The sequence below is a fragment of the Prinia subflava genome, chromosome 11, assembly GCF_021018805.1.
Source record: "Prinia subflava isolate CZ2003 ecotype Zambia chromosome 11, Cam_Psub_1.2, whole genome shotgun sequence".
Lineage (NCBI taxonomy): Eukaryota > Metazoa > Chordata > Aves > Passeriformes > Cisticolidae > Prinia > Prinia subflava.
Window position 1 is genome coordinate 6,222,469 of NC_086257.1, and position 24,342 is coordinate 6,246,810.

General features: G+C 43.6%; 1 protein-coding gene across 2 annotated transcripts in view; it reads right to left on the reverse strand.

The window, feature by feature from the left end:
• STAG1 (STAG1 cohesin complex component) overlaps positions 1 to 24,342 on the reverse strand; it is a 167,983-nt gene that overhangs the window by 16,478 nt on the left and 127,163 nt on the right. For both annotated transcript variants that reach the window (XM_063407865.1, XM_063407866.1), the window contains exons 16-25: positions 22,684 to 22,787; positions 19,839 to 19,931; positions 19,625 to 19,714; positions 19,251 to 19,454; positions 15,985 to 16,055; positions 11,102 to 11,189; positions 9,643 to 9,723; positions 3,982 to 4,074; positions 1,267 to 1,441; positions 385 to 524 (exon numbers count right to left, since the gene is read on the reverse strand). In XM_063407865.1, coding sequence (XP_063263935.1) covers positions 385 to 524; positions 1,267 to 1,441; positions 3,982 to 4,074; positions 9,643 to 9,723; positions 11,102 to 11,189; positions 15,985 to 16,055; positions 19,251 to 19,454; positions 19,625 to 19,714; positions 19,839 to 19,931; positions 22,684 to 22,787 — 1,139 coding nt within the window. The remainder of the gene's footprint in view (positions 1 to 384; positions 525 to 1,266; positions 1,442 to 3,981; positions 4,075 to 9,642; positions 9,724 to 11,101; positions 11,190 to 15,984; positions 16,056 to 19,250; positions 19,455 to 19,624; positions 19,715 to 19,838; positions 19,932 to 22,683; positions 22,788 to 24,342) is intronic.

The following is a 24,342-nucleotide window of genomic DNA, read 5'->3' on the forward strand; positions in this document are numbered from 1 at the left end:
CCTCACGGCAAGCACCAAGCCTGGGAGACTGACAGTGGAACAGGTATGGAACAGGTAACTCACTGGGGATTCTAGAGATGAATCAGCAGCAGGGTAAGAAACTCTCTGTAGAGAGGAGCCTCCCTGGAAATACTCAGCACCTCAGGACCAGCTTTTGTCACTGCCTTAAACAAACAAGGTGCTACAAGGAGGGTGAGGTCAGTGCTCGCTGCTGCTCAGTGCCAGGGGCCATTTAGGAAGGAAGAAGTCCTACACAGGATCAGCTAAAGCTGGAAGAGCTTTCAGGAGTGTTTGGGCTCTAACCACAGTCCTGGCAGGGATGGCAGAGAAGCTCTAACACTGCAGACTGGGCTCAGTCAGGACGGGAGGGTGCATGGCCTGTACCTTCATATAGTGTTTGAAGATATCTGCTGCTGCATGCATGTCCACAATGTCATAAATTATCAGCTTGCTAAAGGCAGCCAGAAGGTTTCTTCTCTTATGTAAAGCTTCTATTTTATTGGCTTCATCTTCTTCATCCCCCTCTGAAAGCATAATCAACAACAGAATGTCTGTAAGTAACTGTTAAGTTATAAAACAACATTATCAAAGGGGAGCTTTTAGAAAAAAAATCAATCCTTGAACATGAAGCAAGAAGGATTGCTGGAGAAGAAGCTAAAATGAAAGGTGGTAAGTCTCGAGTCCTGCCTTTTCCAAAACTCCTGGGGAAGTTTAGGAACATGACACACCACTGACCAAGGCTGCTCTCCACAGTCCTGAGGAGATCCTGAATATGATCCACATGGAACTGAGTCATTTATTTCCTATACCCTGTGAAAGACCACAGTTAACACTTGCTGAATGCTCTTGCTTCACTTCTCTAACACGGGACATTCCAGAGAGACTCCATTAACATGACTAAGATATAAATATTTAACAGAAGACAAATCAGAAGCACCAGTACTTCTGCATGCCTAGGATTTTCAATGTGAAATCAATGGCTCTGAACAACACGAAGTAAAATCCAATCGTAAGAAGCATTAACACTGACTGGCAATGCCATAAGTATTAAGTCCCTATGCAAGACTTCCCTCTGTGAATGAAAAATAAACTACACAGATAAAATTTAAATATAGTTATCATATAATATAAGCATATTCAGAGCTTCAGAGCAGAGACCTTCCAAAAATAAAGTAGGAATACTTCTGAAAACATCTGAACAAACTGATCAGAAAATTCTATTTTCTCTTTTCTTCCGTGTCTGTTACAAAAAACCTCTAAACATACCCATGCTCTGATTTTCATCATCTTGGTCAATAAACACATGATCCATCACAAAGCTGAGAAGTTCTGACTGGAGGCCTGAGTCTGGATTGAACACCAAAGGCTGGAGCCCTTCCCGACCTCCTGTCATCAGCTGGTGACTGAAAATCATCAGGAGATCACAGAGCAGCATGAAAGCCTGAAAGGCAAAACAGAATGAATGCAGTGAAAAGTGAAGTAAGGAAAACATAAAATACCATTGATCTAATTCCCAGATATCCCTTGCTATTATTAAACAGCTCCTTAAACTGTTCTCAGGTGTAGTTGTTTATGTGCTGTGAAAAGTATTCCATAATAGTTTCCTCTCATCTGGAATGCTTTGGTTCCCAGGTCAGGAACTGTGGTTATCACCTTCTCCATGTCCCAGGTGACCCATATTAAACTTCCATTTCTTCTCTACAAAAAGAACTCTAAATCTACGTCTGATACAAGGCCTGCAGTCAAATTCGTAGTAAAGAGAACATACCTCTTTTGATAAACAGATCAAAAAAATCAAACAAATAAAAACATGAACAACACTGAGGGAAAATTCAAGCTGAGTCACTGTCAGACCCCAAAAATACAGACAAACAGCCATAGCAAGGCAATTCTTGGAGAATTTCATCAACAGCTCTTGCAAAAAAGAGAACCAAGTTTGTCTGCACAGCTTTCAAATCCAGACAAAAGCCAACCTGGGCAGAATAGTCCATGATTTATGCTCATTACTATTATACCCTCATTACCTGAGACAGGAAAGGAGGCTGCTGTCACTACCTTCCTTTCTTCCAAGGGCTCATTCCTGCATGCCAATAACACTGTTTTGCCACCAAATGGCTTTTTGTGGAGTCTCACAGCCAGCTGTCTGCATTCAATCACATTCAGCACCTTTCAGAGGCCTTTTTATTCATAGCTTCCCTATTTTTAACCTCAGGTTCTGAAAACTTTACAAATTTCCAAAATAAAATCTGTAAATGCTGAACTTCCTAGAGGCTCCCTTATTTCTGGGAGTGTGTTATAAAATCTGAATGAGCTACACTCAGGCAAAAACAGATGCAAATCATTGTAACTATGTTCAGACCTTAGGAACAGATGTTGCTATTTGGGATTTTTCTCCCCTGGATCCAAAAGGCTGTGATTCACTCCAGTGATGATCTCACCTGCTCTAAACTCCCCTGATACTCAATAGAACTGAAGCTCTTCCTAATGCAGGCCTCTAAAAAAGAGCAGATGAGTAATGCACTGCCAGGGCTGAGTTCTGTCCAATATAAAGGCAGCAGTGGGCTCAGTCACAGGATATTTATTTCCTTCAAACACTCATGGAAAAGTTGAAATGTTTCAGTCCTGTTTCTCTAAATACTTCATACATTTTTCCTTCCTTTGATATGGACATCAGCTTTGTTTGGAAAGAATATCTGGAGTAAGGATCAAGTATGGTAGGAAGACAACACAATTTGCACATAATTCTCAAAAAAATCCAGTAAAACAAAAGGAATGAGTAGCAATCCTGCACTCACAGAAATATACTTTTAAAGGAAGAAAACAAGAGCAAATCACAGAAGGGTTGGTTGGAAGGGGTCCCTGGAGCCTCCAGTCCAGCCTACCCTGCCTGGGACACTCGCTCTCTCTGGGCCTGGTTGGGCGTGGGTTTGTCTGGTTGAGGCTTGAAAACTTCCCCACAGCTGGGAACTGCAAAGGAGCTTCTAAACAAAGTTTCAATTATCAATGGAAAAACCACTGTGGCCACTGATAAGAAGAGAATAAACCCATGTTAATACACCCCAAGAACAAACCCAGTGCAGGCATGGGAAGGAACATTTGCTGAGGCAGGGGGGATGTCAGGTCTAGCTCGAGCTGGGAGGGAGGTATTTGCATGGAGATAGAAGATATTTTCACATTATTTAATATTAATATGTCAAGAGTAACTACTCTGAATATTAAAAAACAATTACTAAAGTAAAATCTGCTGGAAGCCAATGACACACAAGTCTTCTAGAAATACATAAACTACTGACATCTCTGAGCATTTAATGTTTATATTTAGCAGCTTGAAGAACAGAGAGTAAATGCCAAGCAGAGCTGTCTTTCAAAGAAACAGAGGTGTCTTTCAAGAAGTATTATCTTTTAAATACCACAGGCAAAAAACACAGGCCAGTTATTAATTATACTCTTTGCAAAATCTGGGGAGGTCTGACAGAAATGCCATCTGTAGACAAAATGTCACTGACATAAATCAGTGTATATTCATATGAATATACCTCAGCTAAAAACCAGCTACTGTGTCCTGCAGAGAGAGACTTAATTATTTCAACAAACCCTTTGATTCAAAGGAAAAAAATCCCAAAAGATTCAGCCCATTTGAGGTCTCAGTCACCCTCCAGAAGTGCCTATTTCCATCTTTTAATCCAGTGTCTACAGGAAGAATCTTTCATCTGAGGTGACTGAGCTGGATGCCTGAAGTCAGGAGGGCTGGAAATGAGCCCGAGCATCCAGATAATCCTTCCTTACTGTTAATCAAAAGTTAATTTGTCATGAGCTGTGCTTTGGAAGTTCTGTTAATACAGCTGCTCCTCACTGTTTCTTCAGGTTTATTTAGACAGGAGCACAGATGATTTTACTTCAAGTTTGATGTAGTGTTGTCTTGAGTTTTACTACAATTTAACACTCACACTTTTCTAAGAGCATGACAGACATTTTCTTTACCTGTTCTTTGACTGGAGTGTTGACATTTGATAGACACTGCTGGCAGACAGCCAGGAAGGATTTCACAGTTTTCCTCAATACCAACAAGTCCTCCTGGAATAAACATTAAAAAAGAAAGTACCTAAAAATTAGTAAGAGGTTTCTTGGAGGAAGCAAATTAAAGAAATGGTGATGATTTCATACATTCAACAAAAAGCTGTGAAAGAAATAAGCTAACACACAGAGAAACAGTTCCTTGGTTTTATAGTGATGATGAACCAATCACTGAGAAGAAAACGAGATCCCCAAGTTAAATGAAACGAGATGAATTCACAGCAGGATGGTTTCCCCCAGGACTGCCCTCTCAGCTTCCACGTGGAACACAGAATGTCCTGCAGAACAACCTCCAAGCACATGGGAAGAACCTACATGATGCACATGCAATGTTTTCCTCGCTGAAATGTTTTACTGATGCTGGCTGTTGAGCCCACGTGTCTCAGTCCTCATTTTAGCTTCTCTTATGCTTCCTGCCATGAGCTCTCGTTGTTCTGTGTTTTCTGCAGAGCCTTTTTGTGGCCCATATGTTCTCCCTGTGCTGGTTCACAGCACAAGACAGGACTGCCCAGTGTGCCTGAGCACCCCCAGTGTTCCCAAAGCTCTGAACTTCCCACCACTTCAATGGAGTGAGTGGCATTGCTGAAATGGTCACTGAAGGTCTGTGCATTCCCCACCTTCCTACTCCTGATCAGTTTTTCCCTGATGATGCAGCCATGGTGCCACTGCATTACCCTGCCATTACAGAATCTCTAAGACACCTCTACTCTGTTCTAATCCACAACTTGCCATTAATCACCTCTCTTTTTTACTAAATATAAGCCTTCCCTTTGGCAGCACTAAGATGCCTCTTTTTAAAAATTTTAAATTGTATTTTGTTCCCCAATTGATCTGTATCATCCCCATCTTCAGGGCCTTCCCAGATGACTGATAAACGTGACCCTTTTTTAGCAGAGAACAGATCTCTCCCAGAATGCATCAGAAACTATTCCACTGTGCAAGGATTGCTCACCTACAATTTTTTTTTAAATATATGGATCAGTTTTGAGCTGTGGAATATGAGTTACATTAACTCCAAACATACACCTGAAGTGCAGTGTGGTATTAATGTCTTACAGACACTGGTGTTTCAATTGGTTTTCTTCTCAGTCAAAAATGCAATCTTGTCAACAAAAAATTGATGTGTTTCTTCCAATCTTAGCTGTTGGCCCTTCAGCCTTGCACCAACTGTGTTTTCTATCTCCCATCCAAGATTCTATCTAGGACTGATGCCAGGCTTATCAGTTCACTGTTACATAATCACCTGATTTACCCCTTTAAGCACTGGGATTGCAATCACTTCCATGTTTTCTACTTGCTATCACAATTACCTTCCATTTAGATGTTCATGAATTCAACAGAGACACTAAAACCTATGACAAACCCTACATACAGGTTAAAAAAGGAACGAGTGTGTCTCCCACTTTTCTTTCTGTCAAAGTGACTAACAGGCAGGTACACAGTATTTATTACCCTCTCTCCTGACAGCACAGCACAATAGAGATTCATATTGAAAAGTACAGACAGGAGGAGAAAGCCCCACTGAACAGTGCAATGAAGCCATCTGGAACTCTTCTGAGCTTGGAGAAATCCCCAGACTACTGAAGAGTGGGGATTTTTCTCAACAGAGAAAATGGGAAGAAAAAAATGAATTAAGATTTCCAAGTCTTTGAGCATTCTGGGATGCAAAGCCCAGGCTCCTGAGGTGTGAGTATCTTCAGCAGAAAAGCTGATATGAAACCATTTTATCATCCTGTTTTAGACAAAACCACGGAGTCACAACTCTGCAATTTAACTGCTTCATGGCAGGAACAAGAACGAGCTGCTGAGAGCAAGGACTGGAGTGTGTGCCACCACCCAAACCCAAAACAGGGTGCTCAAAAAACCTGTGTCTACAATTCTTCAGGTACTTTCTAGCTTTAAATTAAAGCTTGTTTTTTTCCATGGAAGTAATTTTAAAATGCTGTGCTTTTGCTACGTTCATCTCCCAAATCCCATCCTCTTCTCCCTATGTGCTCACTGCTTTTCCTCTAAAGTACTTATTATTTGCAGTATTAACTTCAACTTCACCGTGTTGAAGAACTCTCAGCTTCCAACCTAATGGTGGAAAATGGTCCAACTTTTTGCACCTTGAGACTTTTTTCTTCCCTTCAACTTTTTGTGCCTTCTGTCATCATGCCCATATAAATATGAAAAGGCACCAAGTCACCACACTGTTCTTTAAATCCCTTTTTAAAACCCCTCTCCTAAGTCCTCTGCCCAATAGTCACACTCTAACAGCCACGCAATTGGCTGCTTTGGCTGCTGCTACTCACAACTGCCTGATCTCTGTCTTTGCTCTCAATGTTTGCTCTAGCCATGCTTTATTTTTACTGTTCTAAGTTTTAGGGCTCTATTTTTCTGCAAATATTTCCTTCTCAGTGCATAGAAACACAGTGCAGAGTACACTGTGCTGGGTACCTGGGACATGGCTGAAGGAATCCAGGTGGAAACCACTGTGTTTTCTAATCCCCCAAGTCTCCTGCCTCAGGACTGCACTTGCTCCCCCAGACTGACAGATGAGAGAACCCCAGGGCAGAAATTGCCAGTTTCCTTTTAGAACCTTTGAGGGAACCACCCTCAAACCCCTCTGCACCTGAGGAGGAGTTTTCCTCCAGGCTGCTCCCACAGGCTGTGCAGGATGAGCTTTCTCCCCTCAGCAGAGTGCTGCTTACCCCAAAGAGCCCCACTCTGCACACACAGCCCCCACGGCCTCAGCCTCCACTGAATATGGACAGAGGGAGACCAGAGGTTAAAACATCAGACTCTGCATATTTCAAGGTTTACACACTTCACTCTTACCTGCTGCAGCCTCCCTTTCAGTAATCAATTTTTCCTTTCGGATTTTAGACACTCAGATGACTCCACAGGATTCCCTTCTCTCCACAGGCTAGCTTGGAGAAGTGTTTCAAAATAACTGTGCCCCAATTCTCTGCTGTATTTAACTGGTGAAATCTTTGTTATAGGGCAGAGAATTCAGACTTTCTTAATAATTCAAATAATCATTAATTAACACTCTTCTGCTAAAATGTCTTTGATACGTTTCTGGCTGATAAAAATGTATAAAGTCTCTCCCTTTGGCTCTGTTTACAAATGATACTGAAGAGTGAGGGGCAACCTGCAGAGTACCCCTGGTAAGAGCCTGGAGAAACAAGAGCTCTTTGTGTCTATCCTGGGGGAGACTTCAGGAACCTGTGACCAGCTGAAGTGCAAGTCTGGAATTTGTAGGTGTTCATTAACATTACAGAAATGTCCAACATTCTGGTCCTGTATTCTGTAGAGCTGATAGTTATCCTGGAGATGTGTTGCACTGGCTGTAGGTCAATTATGTGCTGTAAACAAATCAGTGAGCTGACTTGATCCTAGTTAGATTTAAACCACAAGAGTTGAGCTTTTCCCTGCCACACTCCAGTCCAAAACACCTGGATCAAGATGGGAGCCATGATGCAGAACATGCCCCACAGCTGTAATATGAGGTATCCCTCATAGAGCAGTTAATGTGCCCTGGCTTGGCCATAATGCCCAGGACAGTTCCCAAACTAGGGCAGCTCTCTCAGGACAGAACTGCACTTTGGAAGAGCCATCTGAACACCAGACAAAAAATAACTTCATTCCAAAATGACTGTTCCCAGTGTATGCCTATGGTTGTCAAGTATGACTCCACCACAGAATCAATCCAAGATACAAAAATCACCAAGTAATTCTGAACTGTGGCCAAAGAATTCACTTTGAAGGAAACCTTACCAGAATTCCCCATCTCACCTGCAGACTCCCTGCAATAAAAGGTACACTTGATGGATGCAAAGCACATGTGAACAACAAATGTGAAACTTGCCAAGATACTTCTATTTGTTTCATCTTTTATTCCTGTACAACTCCAAAATGTTCATATACTTTATCCTGTGCATTGACTGCCTAAATGGGACCTCACTAGGTGAAACAGAGCAGCTACTACTGCCAGCATGAAGTCACACAAATGACCCAGCTGGCAGCAGATGAACATTTCTTACAAATCAATCCCTCCATCTCTGATCTCAGCCTGGCTGTTCAAGGGAAAGCCAAAAAATCATCTTTGAAACACGAGCCAGGGAACAAAAATTCATAAACCTATGGGATCCAGAAAAACAAAGACTCAAGATTAGTTTTATGACATATTATAAACTCTCTTCTCTGCATTTTCAACTTTTATATTACTTCCCCACTAACTCTCCTCCGAACTCTCTTATTACCCTCTCCTTTCCCTGTTCTCACCCCTCCTCTAAAGTACCAGCATCTTTTCCTTCCCTGTCAGAGTTTACCTCATTTGTATCTGAATAGAAACAAAGCAATTGCTTTCAGCTTGTTTTTTGCTTTGTAATCTTCTGCTTTTATCTCAAACCTGAAAGGCTTGTGAGTCCAAAAGCCTCTCTGCTTTTTGTAGCTATTATCCATTGGTCTACCAAAGATGCCACATGAGGTCACACACCATCACCCCTCTGTGCCCTGAGATCATTACAGGTACAGCAAAGCAGCCCTAGAAACCTGCATGGACCTACATTGAACTGCTGCACCAGAAATGGTGCAGCTCAGCCCCTCCTGTCACAGTGACATTCCTCCCTGAGGAGAACAGTGCTGCCACTAGAGATGCTTGAGATGCTTTCCTGTGACCAGATTCTGCATTCATTTCAAACAAATGGGATGGTTTCAGTTTTCTGAGTTCCAAGATGCAGTATTGGACACTACCAGCATGTTATTGAGAAAGAGGCTGAGGGGGGGAAATGGGAACAAAATGGGAATAAGGAATAACAATTATTCCTTTTTTTTCTAGTAGCTATTTTTAAATGTTAATGTCAGTATTCAAAACAACTCAGAGAATTTACTATGTATTTTTATCACTTTTCTATGCATAAAATGCTTTGAGTAGCACTTCAGTATAACATGTTATCCTTTTTGATGCTGATGGGGAAGTAAAATTATTACTTCAGTTTTCATATAATTTTAATTTGATGTATTACTTCTTAAAAAGCTCTGAAAAAACGGGATGCTGGCCTCTGACTGAGAAAAGAGCAGAGGAAAGGTCCTGGAAAAGTCATGTGTCACCTTGTCCTGACTGCATCATACCTCGTGTACATTTGCTTTTTACCAGCAATCATTACTGCCAGTGCCCTGCCACTTCTACTGCAATGTAAATTAGAGAATAAGCAAGGAACACATCAGGATTAAGCTGTGGTCACAGATGAACAGTATTGCTCACAGCTGTCCACGTCAACATTCCTTATCAGCCATGCAAACTGCAGTACTCACAATAAAGTGCGTTAATTATCCTCAGCAATAAAAATATAATAATCAGCTGCTATAAAATCCTGATAAAGACTATTTGCACTGCTTAGACATATGCATGACGTTAAACAGATCCTGAAACATGGAACAAATCTGAATATTAACATTTTATGTGTTATAAATGACAACAAATGATGGCAAGAACAGAAGTTACAAAGAAATCAGGTGTGACACCTTTCTAGGTAAGCTGTGTTCTGCCAGTAAAATCTGAATGATCAAATGGCCACTTACTTTGGAAGGGGAGCCCTCAGTGATTTTCACCAGCTGCCAGAGAATAGAGTAGTGGGAACACTGCAGTGCCTGGACAACGATCTGTAACACAAGAATACAGAATCTCAGCACCTGCTAACAGCAGGCACAGCAGGAAGAGTATGGGAAATCTACCATGCATTTCATGGTGAAAAGACAGGAGTGGCTCTTAACACTTTATTTTCAAGGGAATCATGTTTTTCCTTGTCTGGTTTGGTGCAACAAGAAATCAGCCTACTAGAGGTGAAAAAATACTGTGTCAATGCTGGGAAACACCAGAAAACTGTGCACAGGGGTACAGCAAGAGGGGATGCCACAGTATGACAGGAGTACAACCCAACATCTGCATCTCTCAGGTCAAAAGCATCTGTTTAAATATCTCCAAACCTGGCTTCCCTATTAAACAGCCTGGAAATCTCTTCCACTGTCAAATGAACGTGTAGCCCAGTTGCTAAAAAAAGGGAGAAAAGACAACTTGTCCCATGGAGGAGACCAGGCTCATATCCATGAGTGTCTCTTGAACAGTTCAAATCCAGATTAAATGCTACAACTGCCAAACTCCTCAAGGTGCCCTGCAGAAAGAAATACTGAGCAGAGTTCAGATTCCAGGATCCTTCCTCTAAGATCTTATGGAGGCACTTGGAGAGCCACACACTGTCAGACCCAGGAACTGAGGATGGCTGGCAGCTGCATAAACAGATTTTATCTTGCCAGCCCTGTCCCTCCAGGTAGCACAACTCCAGCACGAAGCAGCAATTGCAGAGAGAGGACTTTCACACATTGTGTGGCAATGCCTCCTCTTAGGGTCCTTTCTACAAAATTCTGATTCAGAATTTCATGAGAATTACTTTTTACTAAATGAAATTGAGTTAGAATTAACAACTGGCTTCTAACTGAAACTAAATCAAAACTTAAAAATGTGCTTGTGTGCTGAAGTAGGAATTCTGCAGTTCAAACAGGAATCGTGGGAGAATATGAGATGGTTTCTGTGTTCATCCACGAGAAACAAAAATTGAACTCTGAGGGAACAAATCCCAAGGTGTGTTCACTAAAAGAACTCCACTAGGATGTTCTAGTTTCCTGATTTTCATAAGCTTTCATCTTACCTTCAATGCATAAATATAATTTGTGGTAATTCTAATTGCAGCCAAGGCTTACAATGTTGGGTTTCAGTGTAAAAGGATTGATGCACTGCTTTTCAGAATCAGGAACATCAGCTATTCCCAGCTTCACAGATGTGTAAGGTGAGGGAAGGAGCTTAAAAATCACAGAATCCAAGGTCTTCCACCTCTTAGACAGCCTTTGACTCCACTATAAACTTCATTCCAAACTCTGTTTTTCCTACTTCATTGGAGTGCATTGAACTTTTGAATTTCTGCACCACCAGACCCTTAGAACCTTGGGCTCCCAAGTGATGCAGTGCAGGTGTTGTTAAGGGTACCTGTTCTGGCATAGCTCCGTGTTCAATTCCAGTTCTCAGCAATCTGTAGCAGTTACTGAACAGATCCCATTTGGTGAGATCATGGGCACTGGAACGAGAGGAAATAAAGAGGGATTAATTGTGTTTCTCAGAACCCCCAGCCCAGAGAGCTTTGGTGGCTTCTCCAGCTGACCAAGGAGCTGCACAGCAGCTCACTCCATGCTAAAAGCACAATTCAGGCTTTCTCATAAAGCAGGAAAAATGTTTTAGTACATGGGATTTTTGTAGGGAGGAGATAAATTCCCTCCATACCATACACTTATAAAGGCTACTTAAGTGTAGCTGCTGCTTCTCTCTCTAAGTTATCTTTCCTCTTTTGAAAACATTGACGAACTCCAAAAAACCCTTCCCTGGCATTGCAGCAGAAATTACAGCCAAACTCTGTCAATATCTACTGAATAAAAATGGCTTTAAGCAAAATAAAGTTGTATGTTTTTCTACTGTCTCATTTGGAGAAAAATAATACACATGACCACTAGATATTAAAAGTCCTGAATATCTGAAGTGAGACAATATGATAAGACATGGACATGAGATAGAGATGGTGGCTGCCATGCCAGACACTGTTCCACACTTTCAGTTGCACCAACCTGATTTCATCAGTGAGAGGAATAAAAATGACATTAGGAACAAATACTCTACAGCCTTTTACAGACCTCAACAGCTCATGAAATGGCTTTTTAATAGAGAAGTGAGAAATACAGAAGAAACTGAAAAACATCAGGTTGCCAGAAAGAATAAAATACTCTCTCAGCAAGTAAATTCAAGTTTGAAACATTTTTCTGCAGTGGAAATAAACTGAGACGATTTGAAACAGTTTATAATACATCTATAAAAGAGAAAACCAGCTCAGAATAATCAGAAACTTGCTGATTGAAATATTCACCTGGAAGAAAGGATACTGAGATTGAATTTGGAGTCTCAACTGGATGCAGCAGCCTCTTGCATGTGACTCATCCCAGCACCTGCATCACCCAGCCAAGCTCACTCCCACTGCTGAGCCTGCCCTGGGTTAAATCATCAACTGCCCTGCTCAGCCAGGAGGAATAACCCTCGAGGTCCAAAAGGGACAGAGGCTGAACTCAGCACTGGCAATGCCCAGCTCCTGTTGGAAGCCCTGCCATGAAACACCTCCCATGCTGGATGGAGAGTGTTAGCCCTGGAAAATGGTCAGAGCTTCCCAGAAAACACAACCATCAGAGTGCACTGTGCACTCCAGGCTGTGCCATGAAAGCCAAGGTGCACCTTAACTTCCAGTTCAAATCCACAACTAGAATAGGAAAACTTAAAAAAATACTGGAACTAAAAATGTAAAAAGTGTAAAAATATTTCATGGACTTAGATGGTCTTTGAGGTACTAAAATAAAATGTTTCATAGATAAATTAGAGGCTGCCAGAGAGCTGCCTCTGGCTGGTGATATTAAGCACAGGGATGCTGCTTCTATAAATCACAGGCAAGGCAGAGTGGTACCTCCTTAATTACAGCACTGTAATTAAAGCAGTAAAGTCTCCTTGGTGCGCAGAGGCAGATATCTGCACAGATTATCCTGCAGAGAATATGAAAGGAAAAATTGTCTCATTCCTGCCTTTTCAGTTCAGAAATTCCCTGTCAGGCACAGGGGCCATGCCCCCACAGCTGGGGACACTCAGGTCCCTGCCCTCAGCCTGGCCTTAGAGCTGAGCTCAGGAAGGGCTCGTCAGCTTCCAGAGCTGAAAAATTGTATGTACAAGTTACATACAGCTTTTCAATTGAAACTCTCTTAAAGCAGAGCCTTCACATTACAGTTAGGCATATTCTGGTACCTCTATCTCTTTTGAGCTACTTAGCCATCAAACCCATAGTTACAAAGACACCTTGGACACCATACAATTCTGCACAGAGGTTCAGATTGATAGAGGCTCACAGGAAAAAATTCACACAACACAGAATTTTCCTTTAGTTCCTTCCCTCCCTTAGTCAGACTCTTGAGGGATTACAGAAAACAAGTTGCAGTATTTCATCCAAGGGTTCTTTTAATTCTTATGGACAGCCCTGTGTGCTGGGGCACATTTCTGTCAGACACAGGGCAGGGGGGGTAAAGGTACCAGTTTCACAGTGTTTCTCAAAGTGTGGCATAAAACAGTTGGAAAAATTTCTTTTCCAAGAAGTGACCTTTCCATGCACCAAACTGCTTCACTTCCTCAAGATGCACAAAGAGAAAGAAGCTGTGCCTTGGGCTTTGAGCAGCTGTGCTACTGATACAGTCTAATTTCTCTAATGAGGTTTCATTTATCATCATATTTCTACTTCTGGGCATGACAAACTTGTGAGTAACTCAGTCTGAGGGATGCACTGGTCAGCTGCTGGAAAAAAGTTAAGCAGAAAGTTTCTCTAAGAGTAAGAGATGATGTGAAGATTGACCATAAATTTACCTGTCTAGGAAGTGTCCTGACTGATCACACTGGCCTTGATACACATTGTTTTTATCTGAGAGTTATGATAGTCCCTGTGGGCTTGTGGAGTCAGTGAGGAGGTGGGAAGGAAGCAAATGTTGCATCATACCTGAGCACTACTGGACAGTAACAGCAATGCTCCTGGTTTCTAAATGTGAAACAATGTCCTGCATGCAAGGCAGAACCAACAGGCACACCCAGGGGAACAGAAGTGATGCTTGGGATGTGTCTGGCATTGGATTTACTGAGGTAAGTAAATAAAAGATGCTGAGATTTTGCAGCAAACTGCTACAGCACTCATGTGTCGTGTGAAAGTTCAACTCAATTACAATGGAGTCAATATAGAAAAAGTTGCCTCCATGTACTTAAATGTTATGAGTAATTTGCTGTGAGATTCTGGCAAAAAATACCCCAAGTGGCTACTCCAGGAGGTGTACTCAGAAGATCTCAAAAAATTTATCACTGTATTCTGAAAATGTGGAAGGAAACTTTGTAACACTGCATATAATTTGTATTGATACATGATATCCTTGTTTTGATGAATCAAAAAGTGTGCTGTGAGCCCTTTGCCGTCATTGTCCTCTCAGAAAGAGGATTAGCTCAGGCTTGGGAAATCCCAGTAGAGAAGCCTTGTGGTCTGAAAGGCTTTTCTTATAATGCCTCACCATGTACTTTCCACCTTGCTTGTTCTTCAAGTATGAAGCAGCAGCAACTACCAAGGGGAAAAAAGCATGGAGAAAGTACATTGGAGTTTGTCTCACTGGAAGAAGACAGGGACTTGGCTTCTCCCCAAAGGCCCAGCAGCCATTTTATCAGTGCCTGTTCAGGAGATTTCCTGATTTACTTGCTTTGGACTCCCAGGTGACAACAGACAATGACAGAGTCAGACCACAGCCACTGTGCTGTGAGACAGAACACTCCATGTGTGTTTGGAATTGAAGATCCTCACTCATAGCTAAAGGTTCAGCAGAAATTCTGCCTCACATGGTGTAATTGTTTCCTGTCAGAGAGAGATCACTTCACACATAACGTTCAAGACAGTAATGAAGACCTCATTACTTCTTTATGTGCAAGCAGATAGTAGGAATTCCTGTTGAACTACAGTCAGAAATAACCAATCAGCTGAGGAATGATACATTAGCTGTTTTACAGCTCTTCAGCTCTGATCCTTTGCTCTTTCTTGTTTTTTTTGAAGGTGAAAGTAGATGTCCCTGACCCTGATATGTGTGTTATTCTACAAGGCTTCTTTATGGTCTGAATTAACTCTAGAGACCTGGAACCCTGAAGGAAAAAATATATATGGCAGTCTCCCAGGAAAGCCGTAAGATTTGTGCTTCTCTCCTGCAGAGAGGAGTTAAGTTCCTCCTGTTAAGCAGAGCTTTGCCCAGGTCCCCTCAGGAAAGGCAGACATGGCTCCAGTGTGTTACCACAGAAACTGCAAACCTAATTTGCACGTGTCAGCCTGCTGCACTATGGAAATTAGTAACAATTTAATGATCTTCATGGGACTCTCCTTGAATGGCAACAAAGAGTACAGATTGCAGAACCATTTCAGACAGTGCTCCAATGAAGGATTCAGGATAAGTGAAGTCTAAGCACAGAGAGAGAAACTAAATCACAAAGTTGCAAAACAACCAAGTTGTGAAAAAGAGCTGACAGAAGGCAGGTCCTCTCCCACACTGTGGTAAGGAAGAAATGATCTGTGGCTCTCAGCCACCTGCACTTGAAGCTTTCTCTCCTGCTGACCAGCAGCAAATGCCTCCTGCAGTTAGAGGGGAGATCAGGCCTGTGTGTGCTCCAGTGAAGCTCTGCAGGTTGCTCTGCACGTGCTGAGGATGCCCGGAGGTCTGAGAGCAGCAGGAACCTGAAAAGCTGGTTCATGCCTGGTGAGGGACACTCTGTGCAATCCACACAGGGAAATTTGGCCAACAATTCAACTGCAGGAAGAAAATGCATCTTCTAGGCTCTCACCATAAACTATTAATTATTATTGCTGCTACTAATTAATTCTGTAATTTTGAGGAGAAGTAGCTCAAAGGCATTGAGAAACAGCTTCCTGCAGGCTCTCCTAAGCTGAGCCCCAAAGCACAGGTGGCAGAGAAGTGTCCCCTGTGCCTGACTGTGCCTTGCAGGGGAGCAGGACCTGTAGTAACTTACTCATGGGTGTAAAGGCACTGGGTGCAAGGGAGGGGTGCCACTTGCACATCCCACCTGCAAAGGTCATGGCATGAACTGAGCAAGGACCCAGATCATCCCAAACAGTTCTACTGACAAACACCACCAGCCACTGCTCCATCTCCACTTCAGATTTCAAGCCATGTGTTTTCTCATTTCCCCACACCTGACACTGCTGATACTCTCTGAAAGGATAAAATTAACACCACAATTTTGTAAGGGAAGACAGCACCTACTTGTGAAAAGACGTCAGCCTCTTCAGTGTGGAGAGCACATTGTATATGTCATCATCATCAGCTTCTTCTCCCTGCAAAGCAAAGGCAACCCATGAGGAGAGCCCAGCACCTCACTGCACAGGCAGGAGCAGCTTCTTAGGGCTTTATACTGAGACCAAAACTGTTTCCACACTTTCCAGAGACTTTTATGTAGATTCTATAATATTTAAGTAACCACTCACAGCACTAAAAAATAAGCAAGATCATCTGACAATATTCAGCATTATCACTGTGTTAATGTCCAAACCCGTATCCTCCAGCAGTAGAAATCATTCCCAAGACCAAAATCTGAGTTCTATCTTATTTTCCAAAAAGGACTGAACCACCAGCTTTAATCACTAGCTGATGAACATACTACAACACAATTTTAATATTTTCTGTAAAATAAACAGCACGTTCTCTTAGTGAATCAAGTGAGAATAAGGTATTTCTAACTCTATTTTTCCAGCAATTTTCTAAAATTAGAAACCCACTTGCAACAATTCTTCTTCTCCATTTCATTTTGATAATTGCTTTTCCATCTAAAAGCCTAACAATTAAAATATCTTCCCGCCTTCAGATGCAATTGTCAATCAACGTTTCTCTCATTAGCAGCCCAGTGAGCAGCCATAAAGCAGTGGGATACTTGCTTGGGTACCAGTATGCAGATTTTTTAATTTAAAATGTCTTTAAAATGATGAAATAGACTTATTAAAATTAATTATTCAAACAAATATAACTTTAAAAAGAGTATCAAAGGCCATAATTTTAAATCCTTGCTACTGCTGTTCCCTTTCTTGTCTTCTACTTTTGTTTGGTTCTGTCTGCAGATCTCTATGTCCCATGTCTGACCTATGCATTTGCTTTTCCTTAGAGATCTAAGGCTCTCAATTCATTTCTCAGATGCCTTTCAGACATTTCTGAACAGGGAACCCTCAGTGTTTCTCTGCAAGCCTCAGCCCTGCTCTCGGAGTGAACCAGGATCACCTCGCTGGCCCCTCTGTGCTCCCTGTGGTGACAAGGAGGGGACCCCGAGAGGAGCCCACTGTCCCTGTGAGGGCACCCGAGAGGAGCCCACTGTCCCTGTGAGGGCACCCGAGAGGAGCCCGCTGTCCCTGTGAGGGCACCCCAGAGGAGCCCGCTGTCCCTGTGAGGGGACCCGAGAGGAGCCCGCTGTCTCTGTGAGGGGACCCGAGAGGAGCCCGCTGTCCCTGTGAGGGCACCCGAGAGGAGCCCGCTGTCCCTGTGAGGGCACCCGAGAGGAGCCCGCTGTCCCTGTGAGGGGACCCCGAGAGGAGCCCGCTGTCCCTGTGAGGGCACCCGAGAGGAGCCCGCTGTCCCTGTGAGGGGACCCCGAGAGGAGCCCGCTGTCCCTGTGAGGGGACCCCGAGAGGAGCCCGCTGTCCCTGTGAGGGGACCCCGAGAGGAGCCCGCTGTCCCTGTGAGGGGACCCGAGAGGAGCCCGCTGTCCCTGTGAGGGGACCTGAGAGGGGCCCGCTGTCCCTGTGAGGGGACCCGAGAGGGGCCCGCTGTCCCTGTGAGGGGACCCGAGAGGAGCCCGCTGTCCCTGTGAGGGAACCCGAGAGGGGCCCGCTGTCCCTGTGAGGGGACCTGAGAGGAGCCCGCTGTCCCTGTGAGGGGACCCGAGAGGGGCCCGCTGTCCCTGGGCACAGCCCCTCGGGAGCCCCAGGGCATCCTGCAGGACTTTCTGCACTGCAGCACAAAGGGGGCAAAGGGAGCTGAAAGGAAAAGGAGTGGGAATAAGCAGGTACTGGCTTCCTGATTCAACAGCAGGCATAGAGCAGTTCTAAAGAACAAACAAAATTAAGGAAAATTGCAGGAAAAATCTTTTTATCTCCTAGTCCACTACTCCTGAGAAGACTGTTGGGAAGGCATTTATAAATCCCAGCAGCTCGGTGCTCTCCTCTGACTCGCCTTGGGTGAAGGGGTGAGGCCGAGGGGCCTTTGGAGAGCGCTAAGGCCCCTCAAGGGCCGCTGTTCCCAGTGCTCACCCACGGGGCGTGCACAGCTCGGCCGGCTCTCCAGCTGGGCTCCGTGTGGCAGCCCAGCCTCAGCCCTTTCTACTGCACAGGGCAGGTTTTGGTCCTGTTGGCCACAGGTGAGGAGCTTCAAAAACCCAGGCTGAGGCTGGAAGGATCCCCTTGGCACACACAGGGGCAGAGATGGAGCACAAATTCTGGACTGTTCTTCCAGGTTCTGATCAGAAGCTTATGAGAAAGTACCCCCAAATGGCAGACAGGTAGAGAGCCAGCTCCACGTATTTTACTGAAGAATGCACAGTGGTGCCCCATCTCCTCTGCATTGTGGAAAGTTTCCTGCATGTTCTGCCTTTTCGCTCATGCACATTCCTGCAGCTATACAAACATTTTTATTTACTCTGCAATGTAAAAATGGCATATTTACAGTGTGCCTGTATGTGGCATGTTATGTAAAAATAGGAAAAAAGCATATTTCCTTTAATATGCCATTCTAAATCAGGGACTTAGCTTAACTTTCTCTAAATGTACATCAAAAATTAAATATATCCCCCACAGTGCTGTGCATGACTATAAGCAAAGAAAAAGGTCTGTGCAGCCTTCATGTTTTGTTTAAAAGGCATGAAAATTGTAACAAATTAAGTAGTGCTACAAGAAGTTAAATTGCTGCAAAGGACGAAAAAATGAGTACAGTTTCTGTTCTTATTTAATATATTCTGTCTTATGCATTTTGAAGAATAAATTCTTACAACTAAATTCCAGGTACTTCCAGGTTTCAGGCCTGTATCTTTTACTCCTTCCAGAGCTCTTTTAATATGCCATTATACATATTTTCTTAAATCCTCTCTTCCATTCAAAACATAATCCAATCTTGATTTTACTGCCTGCATATACATTTGGGACTACTGGAATCACTACAAACATTAATGTAAATACAACTTCCTCTGCATTTTTCATCATCTTTCACCCATTCATCCATTTAATTCTTTATGTGGACTGTTTTAATACTTAACTAAATTTTCAGAAGCAAGATTGTCCCACAGTCTTGTTTTACACCATCAATGATTTGAAGGCTTAATGGCTACTGTAAGGGACTTTCTACAGGGAGAAGCAGCCCCAAATAATTATGAAAAAGCTGCTGCTGCACTACGTCTTCAGATGGATAATTGCATGGCTTGCTAAGAATGTTTTTCTGCAGCCTATCCTAGCATATTTTAGGCAGTTAACTTCAACAATTTTAGGAAAACAAACCTCCTGCAGTAGATCCTCAACAGAATGGTTAAATCGATCCACAAATTCGTCGATAAGTTGGCTGTGAGCTATGTCAACTCTGTTCTGGATGGTGTACTCCTCACTGCAGAGGATGCTGTAGGTTTTGCTGCAGGCCTCCAGAACATCTGACTCCACGTGCTTTTCCACAACAAACTTGATCTGCTTCAGTAAGGCATCCAGATGCTGCAGGGCAGAGAAGAACTTCAGCTTCCCCCTCAATGGGACAGTGACACTGAGCAAAGCCACTGCCAGAACACCCAAGCAAGGCTGCACTGCTCATGTGCCAAAGCACCGTGGGGCTGAACAGGGCTCACCCCTGAGAGCAGGCACAGCTCCTGCCCAGGGCACAATACCTTTTCCATTCTGCCCGTGCTGTAGATTTCCAGGTCAAAGTACTGAGGGATTTGCAGGAGGTTTGCAACCTTCTCGGCATCAGCGGAATACTGGAACATCATGGCAACAAAGCAAACAACAGGGAAGTAAAAATAAACTCCTGCACCACAGAATGAGAAAGTTTAAAGACAGCTGTAAATCCCAGTGAAAGATTTATTTCATTGAAAACTGTACCTTTGATAGCAGCATGGGAAGTGCAATAATGAAATGCTCAGTCAGTTTATTTCTGTCATCTATCTGAGTTTTTCTTTCTTTTGCTGTCAAGACCTGGAAGTGATCAAACATAACTACAGTAAATACATTATCTGCATATTAGCATTCACTAACTTTTCTAAACATTGTATTACAAACAAAAACATGCAAGTGTATTTTTAATAAATCCAAAGAGGAGGGAATAAAAAACTCAAAACACATTTGGGCTGAAGAGTGATTAAGTGGGAGGACTGTGTGTCCTAAGAAGCTGTGATTGAAAAGGAAAATACCACATCACTCAGCATGACATTGTCTCCACACATCAGCATCTTTTTAGGATTGAAATTCAAACATAACCCAAGTCTGTGGAAGTTTTGCTATTGCTTCCAACTGTACTGAATTCTGGCTTTCACACATTAAACCAAGTGTTAATGTAAAACCTCAGGGCAAACTGAAGTATAATTAAGAAAACCAAAACCAAACCACACTGTAACAGTGATTTTCATCAGCAGATTCATGGCCTCCTCTCCAAACTGGACTGGAATTCTCAGTGAGAATGTACATCCAGGTTCACAGAGAGGTACTGATGCACTAATGCTGTCAGAACAAAACCCCCTTGAAACAGTAACCAGGAGACAATAACCAAACCAGCATGCTTCATCAGAGCTTAGATCTGGCTTCCTGGCTTCAGGAAAGAAAACAATACTTTTGAAAACAAACAGTGATAATAAAATACTCAAGTTAGCTGATGATCCACATATACCCAATCTGCCAGACCGCACAGTAAGGGTTACAAGCTAAAGTCAGAGGAGAAACTATTTCACAAGAAGGTGAGGGCCTAATTAGAAGTCTGTTCCCATTTCAACTCAGAGAAGAAGTTGGTGGGATCATGGCACAGGATGAGTCTCCAGTGACAAGGCAGAGATCCCTGCAGTTACCATCCCATCCCACAACTCACGGTCTAACAGAAAAGAAGCAAAAGCCAAGCATCACCCCTACATGGCTCTGCAAGGGAGCAGGAGCAGCTGGGCACAAGGTGTATGCTTGGATGTGCCAGCAGGAACCCAAAACAGCCGTGAAGTGGGGGATGGATCAGTGACCAGGACAAGACACCTCTGGCACAGTGCATGGGGCAGGGATGGCCCAGAGCAGCCTGAGCTCCTGCACACCCAAAGGGCAGCACCAGCCAAGCTCAGAGCAAACCCATGTCAGAATCCCAACCCCGACAGCCCAGTCATCTCCTGGGACCAAACACTGCTCTTCCCTGGCACTGGGAATTCATCTGGGTTCCCAGCATGACTTCCAGGCTCTTTTGATCATCCTTCAGAAGGTGGAATTTGGTTTACTGATCTGCTTTCTTTAGTTCCAAATACAGACATTGTAGACTTAAGACTAAGCAATTTGCTGAACTTTAGTGAATTGAGCTGTAGATGTCTTGAGAAAGAGAGAATACCCAGAAAGTTAATACTGACATTATTTGATGCTCCAAACAATAGCACCAAAATGTTTTTGTTAAATTTAAAGGTCACTTTGACTGCTAGAAAGGTTTGCAGCTTGAGACAAAAGAAGCTGTGCTTACAATACGGTTTTCGTAACAAAAGATAAAGACATGCTTGTGTAAATTTCAGTAAGTGCTTTAATGGATTCCCTCCTTAACCCTGAAATGTTTTAATAAATTTGAAATTCCTAAGAACATGCTTTATAAATTAAGGTAAATAATTGATGGTTTCTTGAAGCTTTTCCTGGGATGCTGTTTCTGGACATGAGACTAATCTGCTTTGGCACGTAAAAAATTAAGAAGTTAAGTAACTGCGTTATTTTAGCAATAGAAAATGCCAAGACTCTCCAGATTTTATCTTTATTAAATCTGTGGCTTAAAAAAACTAGTTATGATCATGCAGAATGGATGCTAAAAGAAGTACCCTATGTTCATGTGGGTTTATTCCATTTTTGTCTATCCTAAATAAGATGAGGATTACCAGAAATCAGGGGAATAGTTTAGAAGCTGAGAGTGCTTTCGGACAGGGATGCTGTATTTACAGAGAATACAGCTGAAAGCCTGTTATTACCCTGACCCTGTGACTTATAACAAAGTGTTTAAAACTGCATGTCCAGCCTTAGGAACGGCCTTCCACTGCTGCTCAAACAGTCACTATAAAACAAACTAAAGTGGCAATTTGGCCAGAATGTAAAGTTCTGAAAATTTTAGGGCACTCAGTGGAAGAGGCCTAAGAGGATGGATGCCTAAAACCACAGACACATTCAGACTGGTCCCAGTCCCACCCCTGCTGCTCAAAGCAGAGCCAGCCAGGGGTCACACTGGGAGGATCAGGGCTTTGTCCAGTCAGGTCTCAAAAACTACCAAGCATGGAAAGGGCTCCAACTCCCAGTACCAGTTCCAGTGCTTAAACTGAGTGATGAAGACCATGTTGACTTTTCTGCAATTTTTATGTCCCTATTAGCAGCACATTCATTTTTATGGAAGGCAGTCAGAGGGAGCCTGCTCTCTCCTACACTTTCCACTCTAATCTAGTTTTAACATTATGGGCTGATGATGTGGGTACGTTACAAATATAAGGCGGGGGTATGATAAAAAGAACATCCAAAATATATTTTATGCTGTAAACTTATATTGCTTAACTTGGCAATGCAAACCCCAAAATCAAACAAAGAGAAAACCAAACAGAACTTCTAAAATTTTCCTTATTAGTGTTCAGATGAAACAGCAAACACCAATTCAAAAACTCTATCACAGGAGTGTCCAAATGCAGTGTTACAAACATCTTGCATGCTGTGGTGGCAGCCAGGCGGCTGCAGCCCCACTCACCCTCTTGCCAGTGCCCCTGCCCACGGGGGGATGTGCCTCGGCAGCCTGGCGGATGGTGCACACCATGAGCTCGATCAGAGCGCTCTCCTGGCGGTCCGACATCGCTGCGGGGAGAACGGCGCGTCACTGGGCACGGCTGGGACAGCAGGGGAGCACAGCAACGGGGGAACACACAGTGACAGGGGAACACACAGCAATGGGGGAACACACACAGCAATGGGGGAACATACAGTGACAGGGGAACACACACAGCAACAGGGGAACACACACAGCAATGGGGGAACACACACAGCAATGGGGGAACACATACAGCAATGGGGGAACACACACAGCAATGGGGGAACACACACAGCAACAGGGGAACACACACAGCAACGGGGGAACACACACAGCAATGGGGGAACACACAGTGACAGGGGAACACACACAGCAATGGGGGAACACACACAGCAATGGGGGAACACACAGTGACAGGGGAACACACAGTGACAGGGGAACACACACAGCAATGGGGGAACACACACAGCAATGGGGGAACACACACAGCAATGGGGGAACACACAGCAATGGGGGAACACACACAGCAACGGGGGAACACACAGTGACAGGGGAACACACAGTGACAGGGGAACACACAGCAATGGGGGAACACACAGTGACAGGGGAACACACAGCAATGGGGGAACACACAGCAATGGGGGAACACACAGTGACAGGGGAACACACAGCAACACACAGCACCACACGCAAGGTACTTTGGCACATTCATCGAGGCTTGTCACCATGACATTTTACTAGCTGCTGAGCGTTCATATTAAAGTAGAAGGTTTGCACCTTCTCACGCTCCTTTCATGTAAACACCAGCTATGTTCTACAAACATTGCCATTGTTTTCACATTCCTTGCTGGGACAAACAAGACTGTGTGACAGTCCCCTTGACCAATGTGGTGAGAGGTGGGAATGCCCACTCTCCAATCCATGGTCACCTTGCTAGAAGTATAAAATAGGAAGTAATAAACAAAGCAGGGAGATTCTCCCTGCTGCTGTCTGATCTCCCCAAACTCCGGGCTCCGTGTGTCTTTTCTAGTGAAGCTCACAGCGACAGAGGCTCTCCTGCCTCCCCTTTGATTTGCCATTTGCATCATCTCAAAATGGACATGGCAGGAGTGAAAGAAGCCCACAGGAATGTAGGCTGCAGAAAAGGATCAGTGAAGGGGAACATAAGGGAGATCCACAAAATAAGGGAGAGTCACAGAAGACCAACAGTGACAGACAATTTACTGTCACTTCCTCATAAATTCTCTGCTCTTTGGCAAGTGGTTCTGCTCACATTTGGAGGATCAAACCCCACTAGTCTAAGCAGAAACAAGGAAGCAAAGTGCCTGATTTCCTGAGGAAATCACCCTATAAATGCCCCTGCTGTAGCAGGTGCATTCCAAAAGGTCAGCTTGTGAAGCATGGACACAATGAACACACCTTGCCAGGAACATTGATTTTTCAAACACCTAAGCCCTGTGAAAGTCCCTGAAGCAGGAGAATCCCAAGGAATTATAAAGGACCTTGAATGACACTCATTAACCTTAGGGACACTTTGACCCCAGCCTCCCTGGCTATTTCGTGCACCCAATTCTGAAACTAATGGTGAAAGAATCCCCTGGT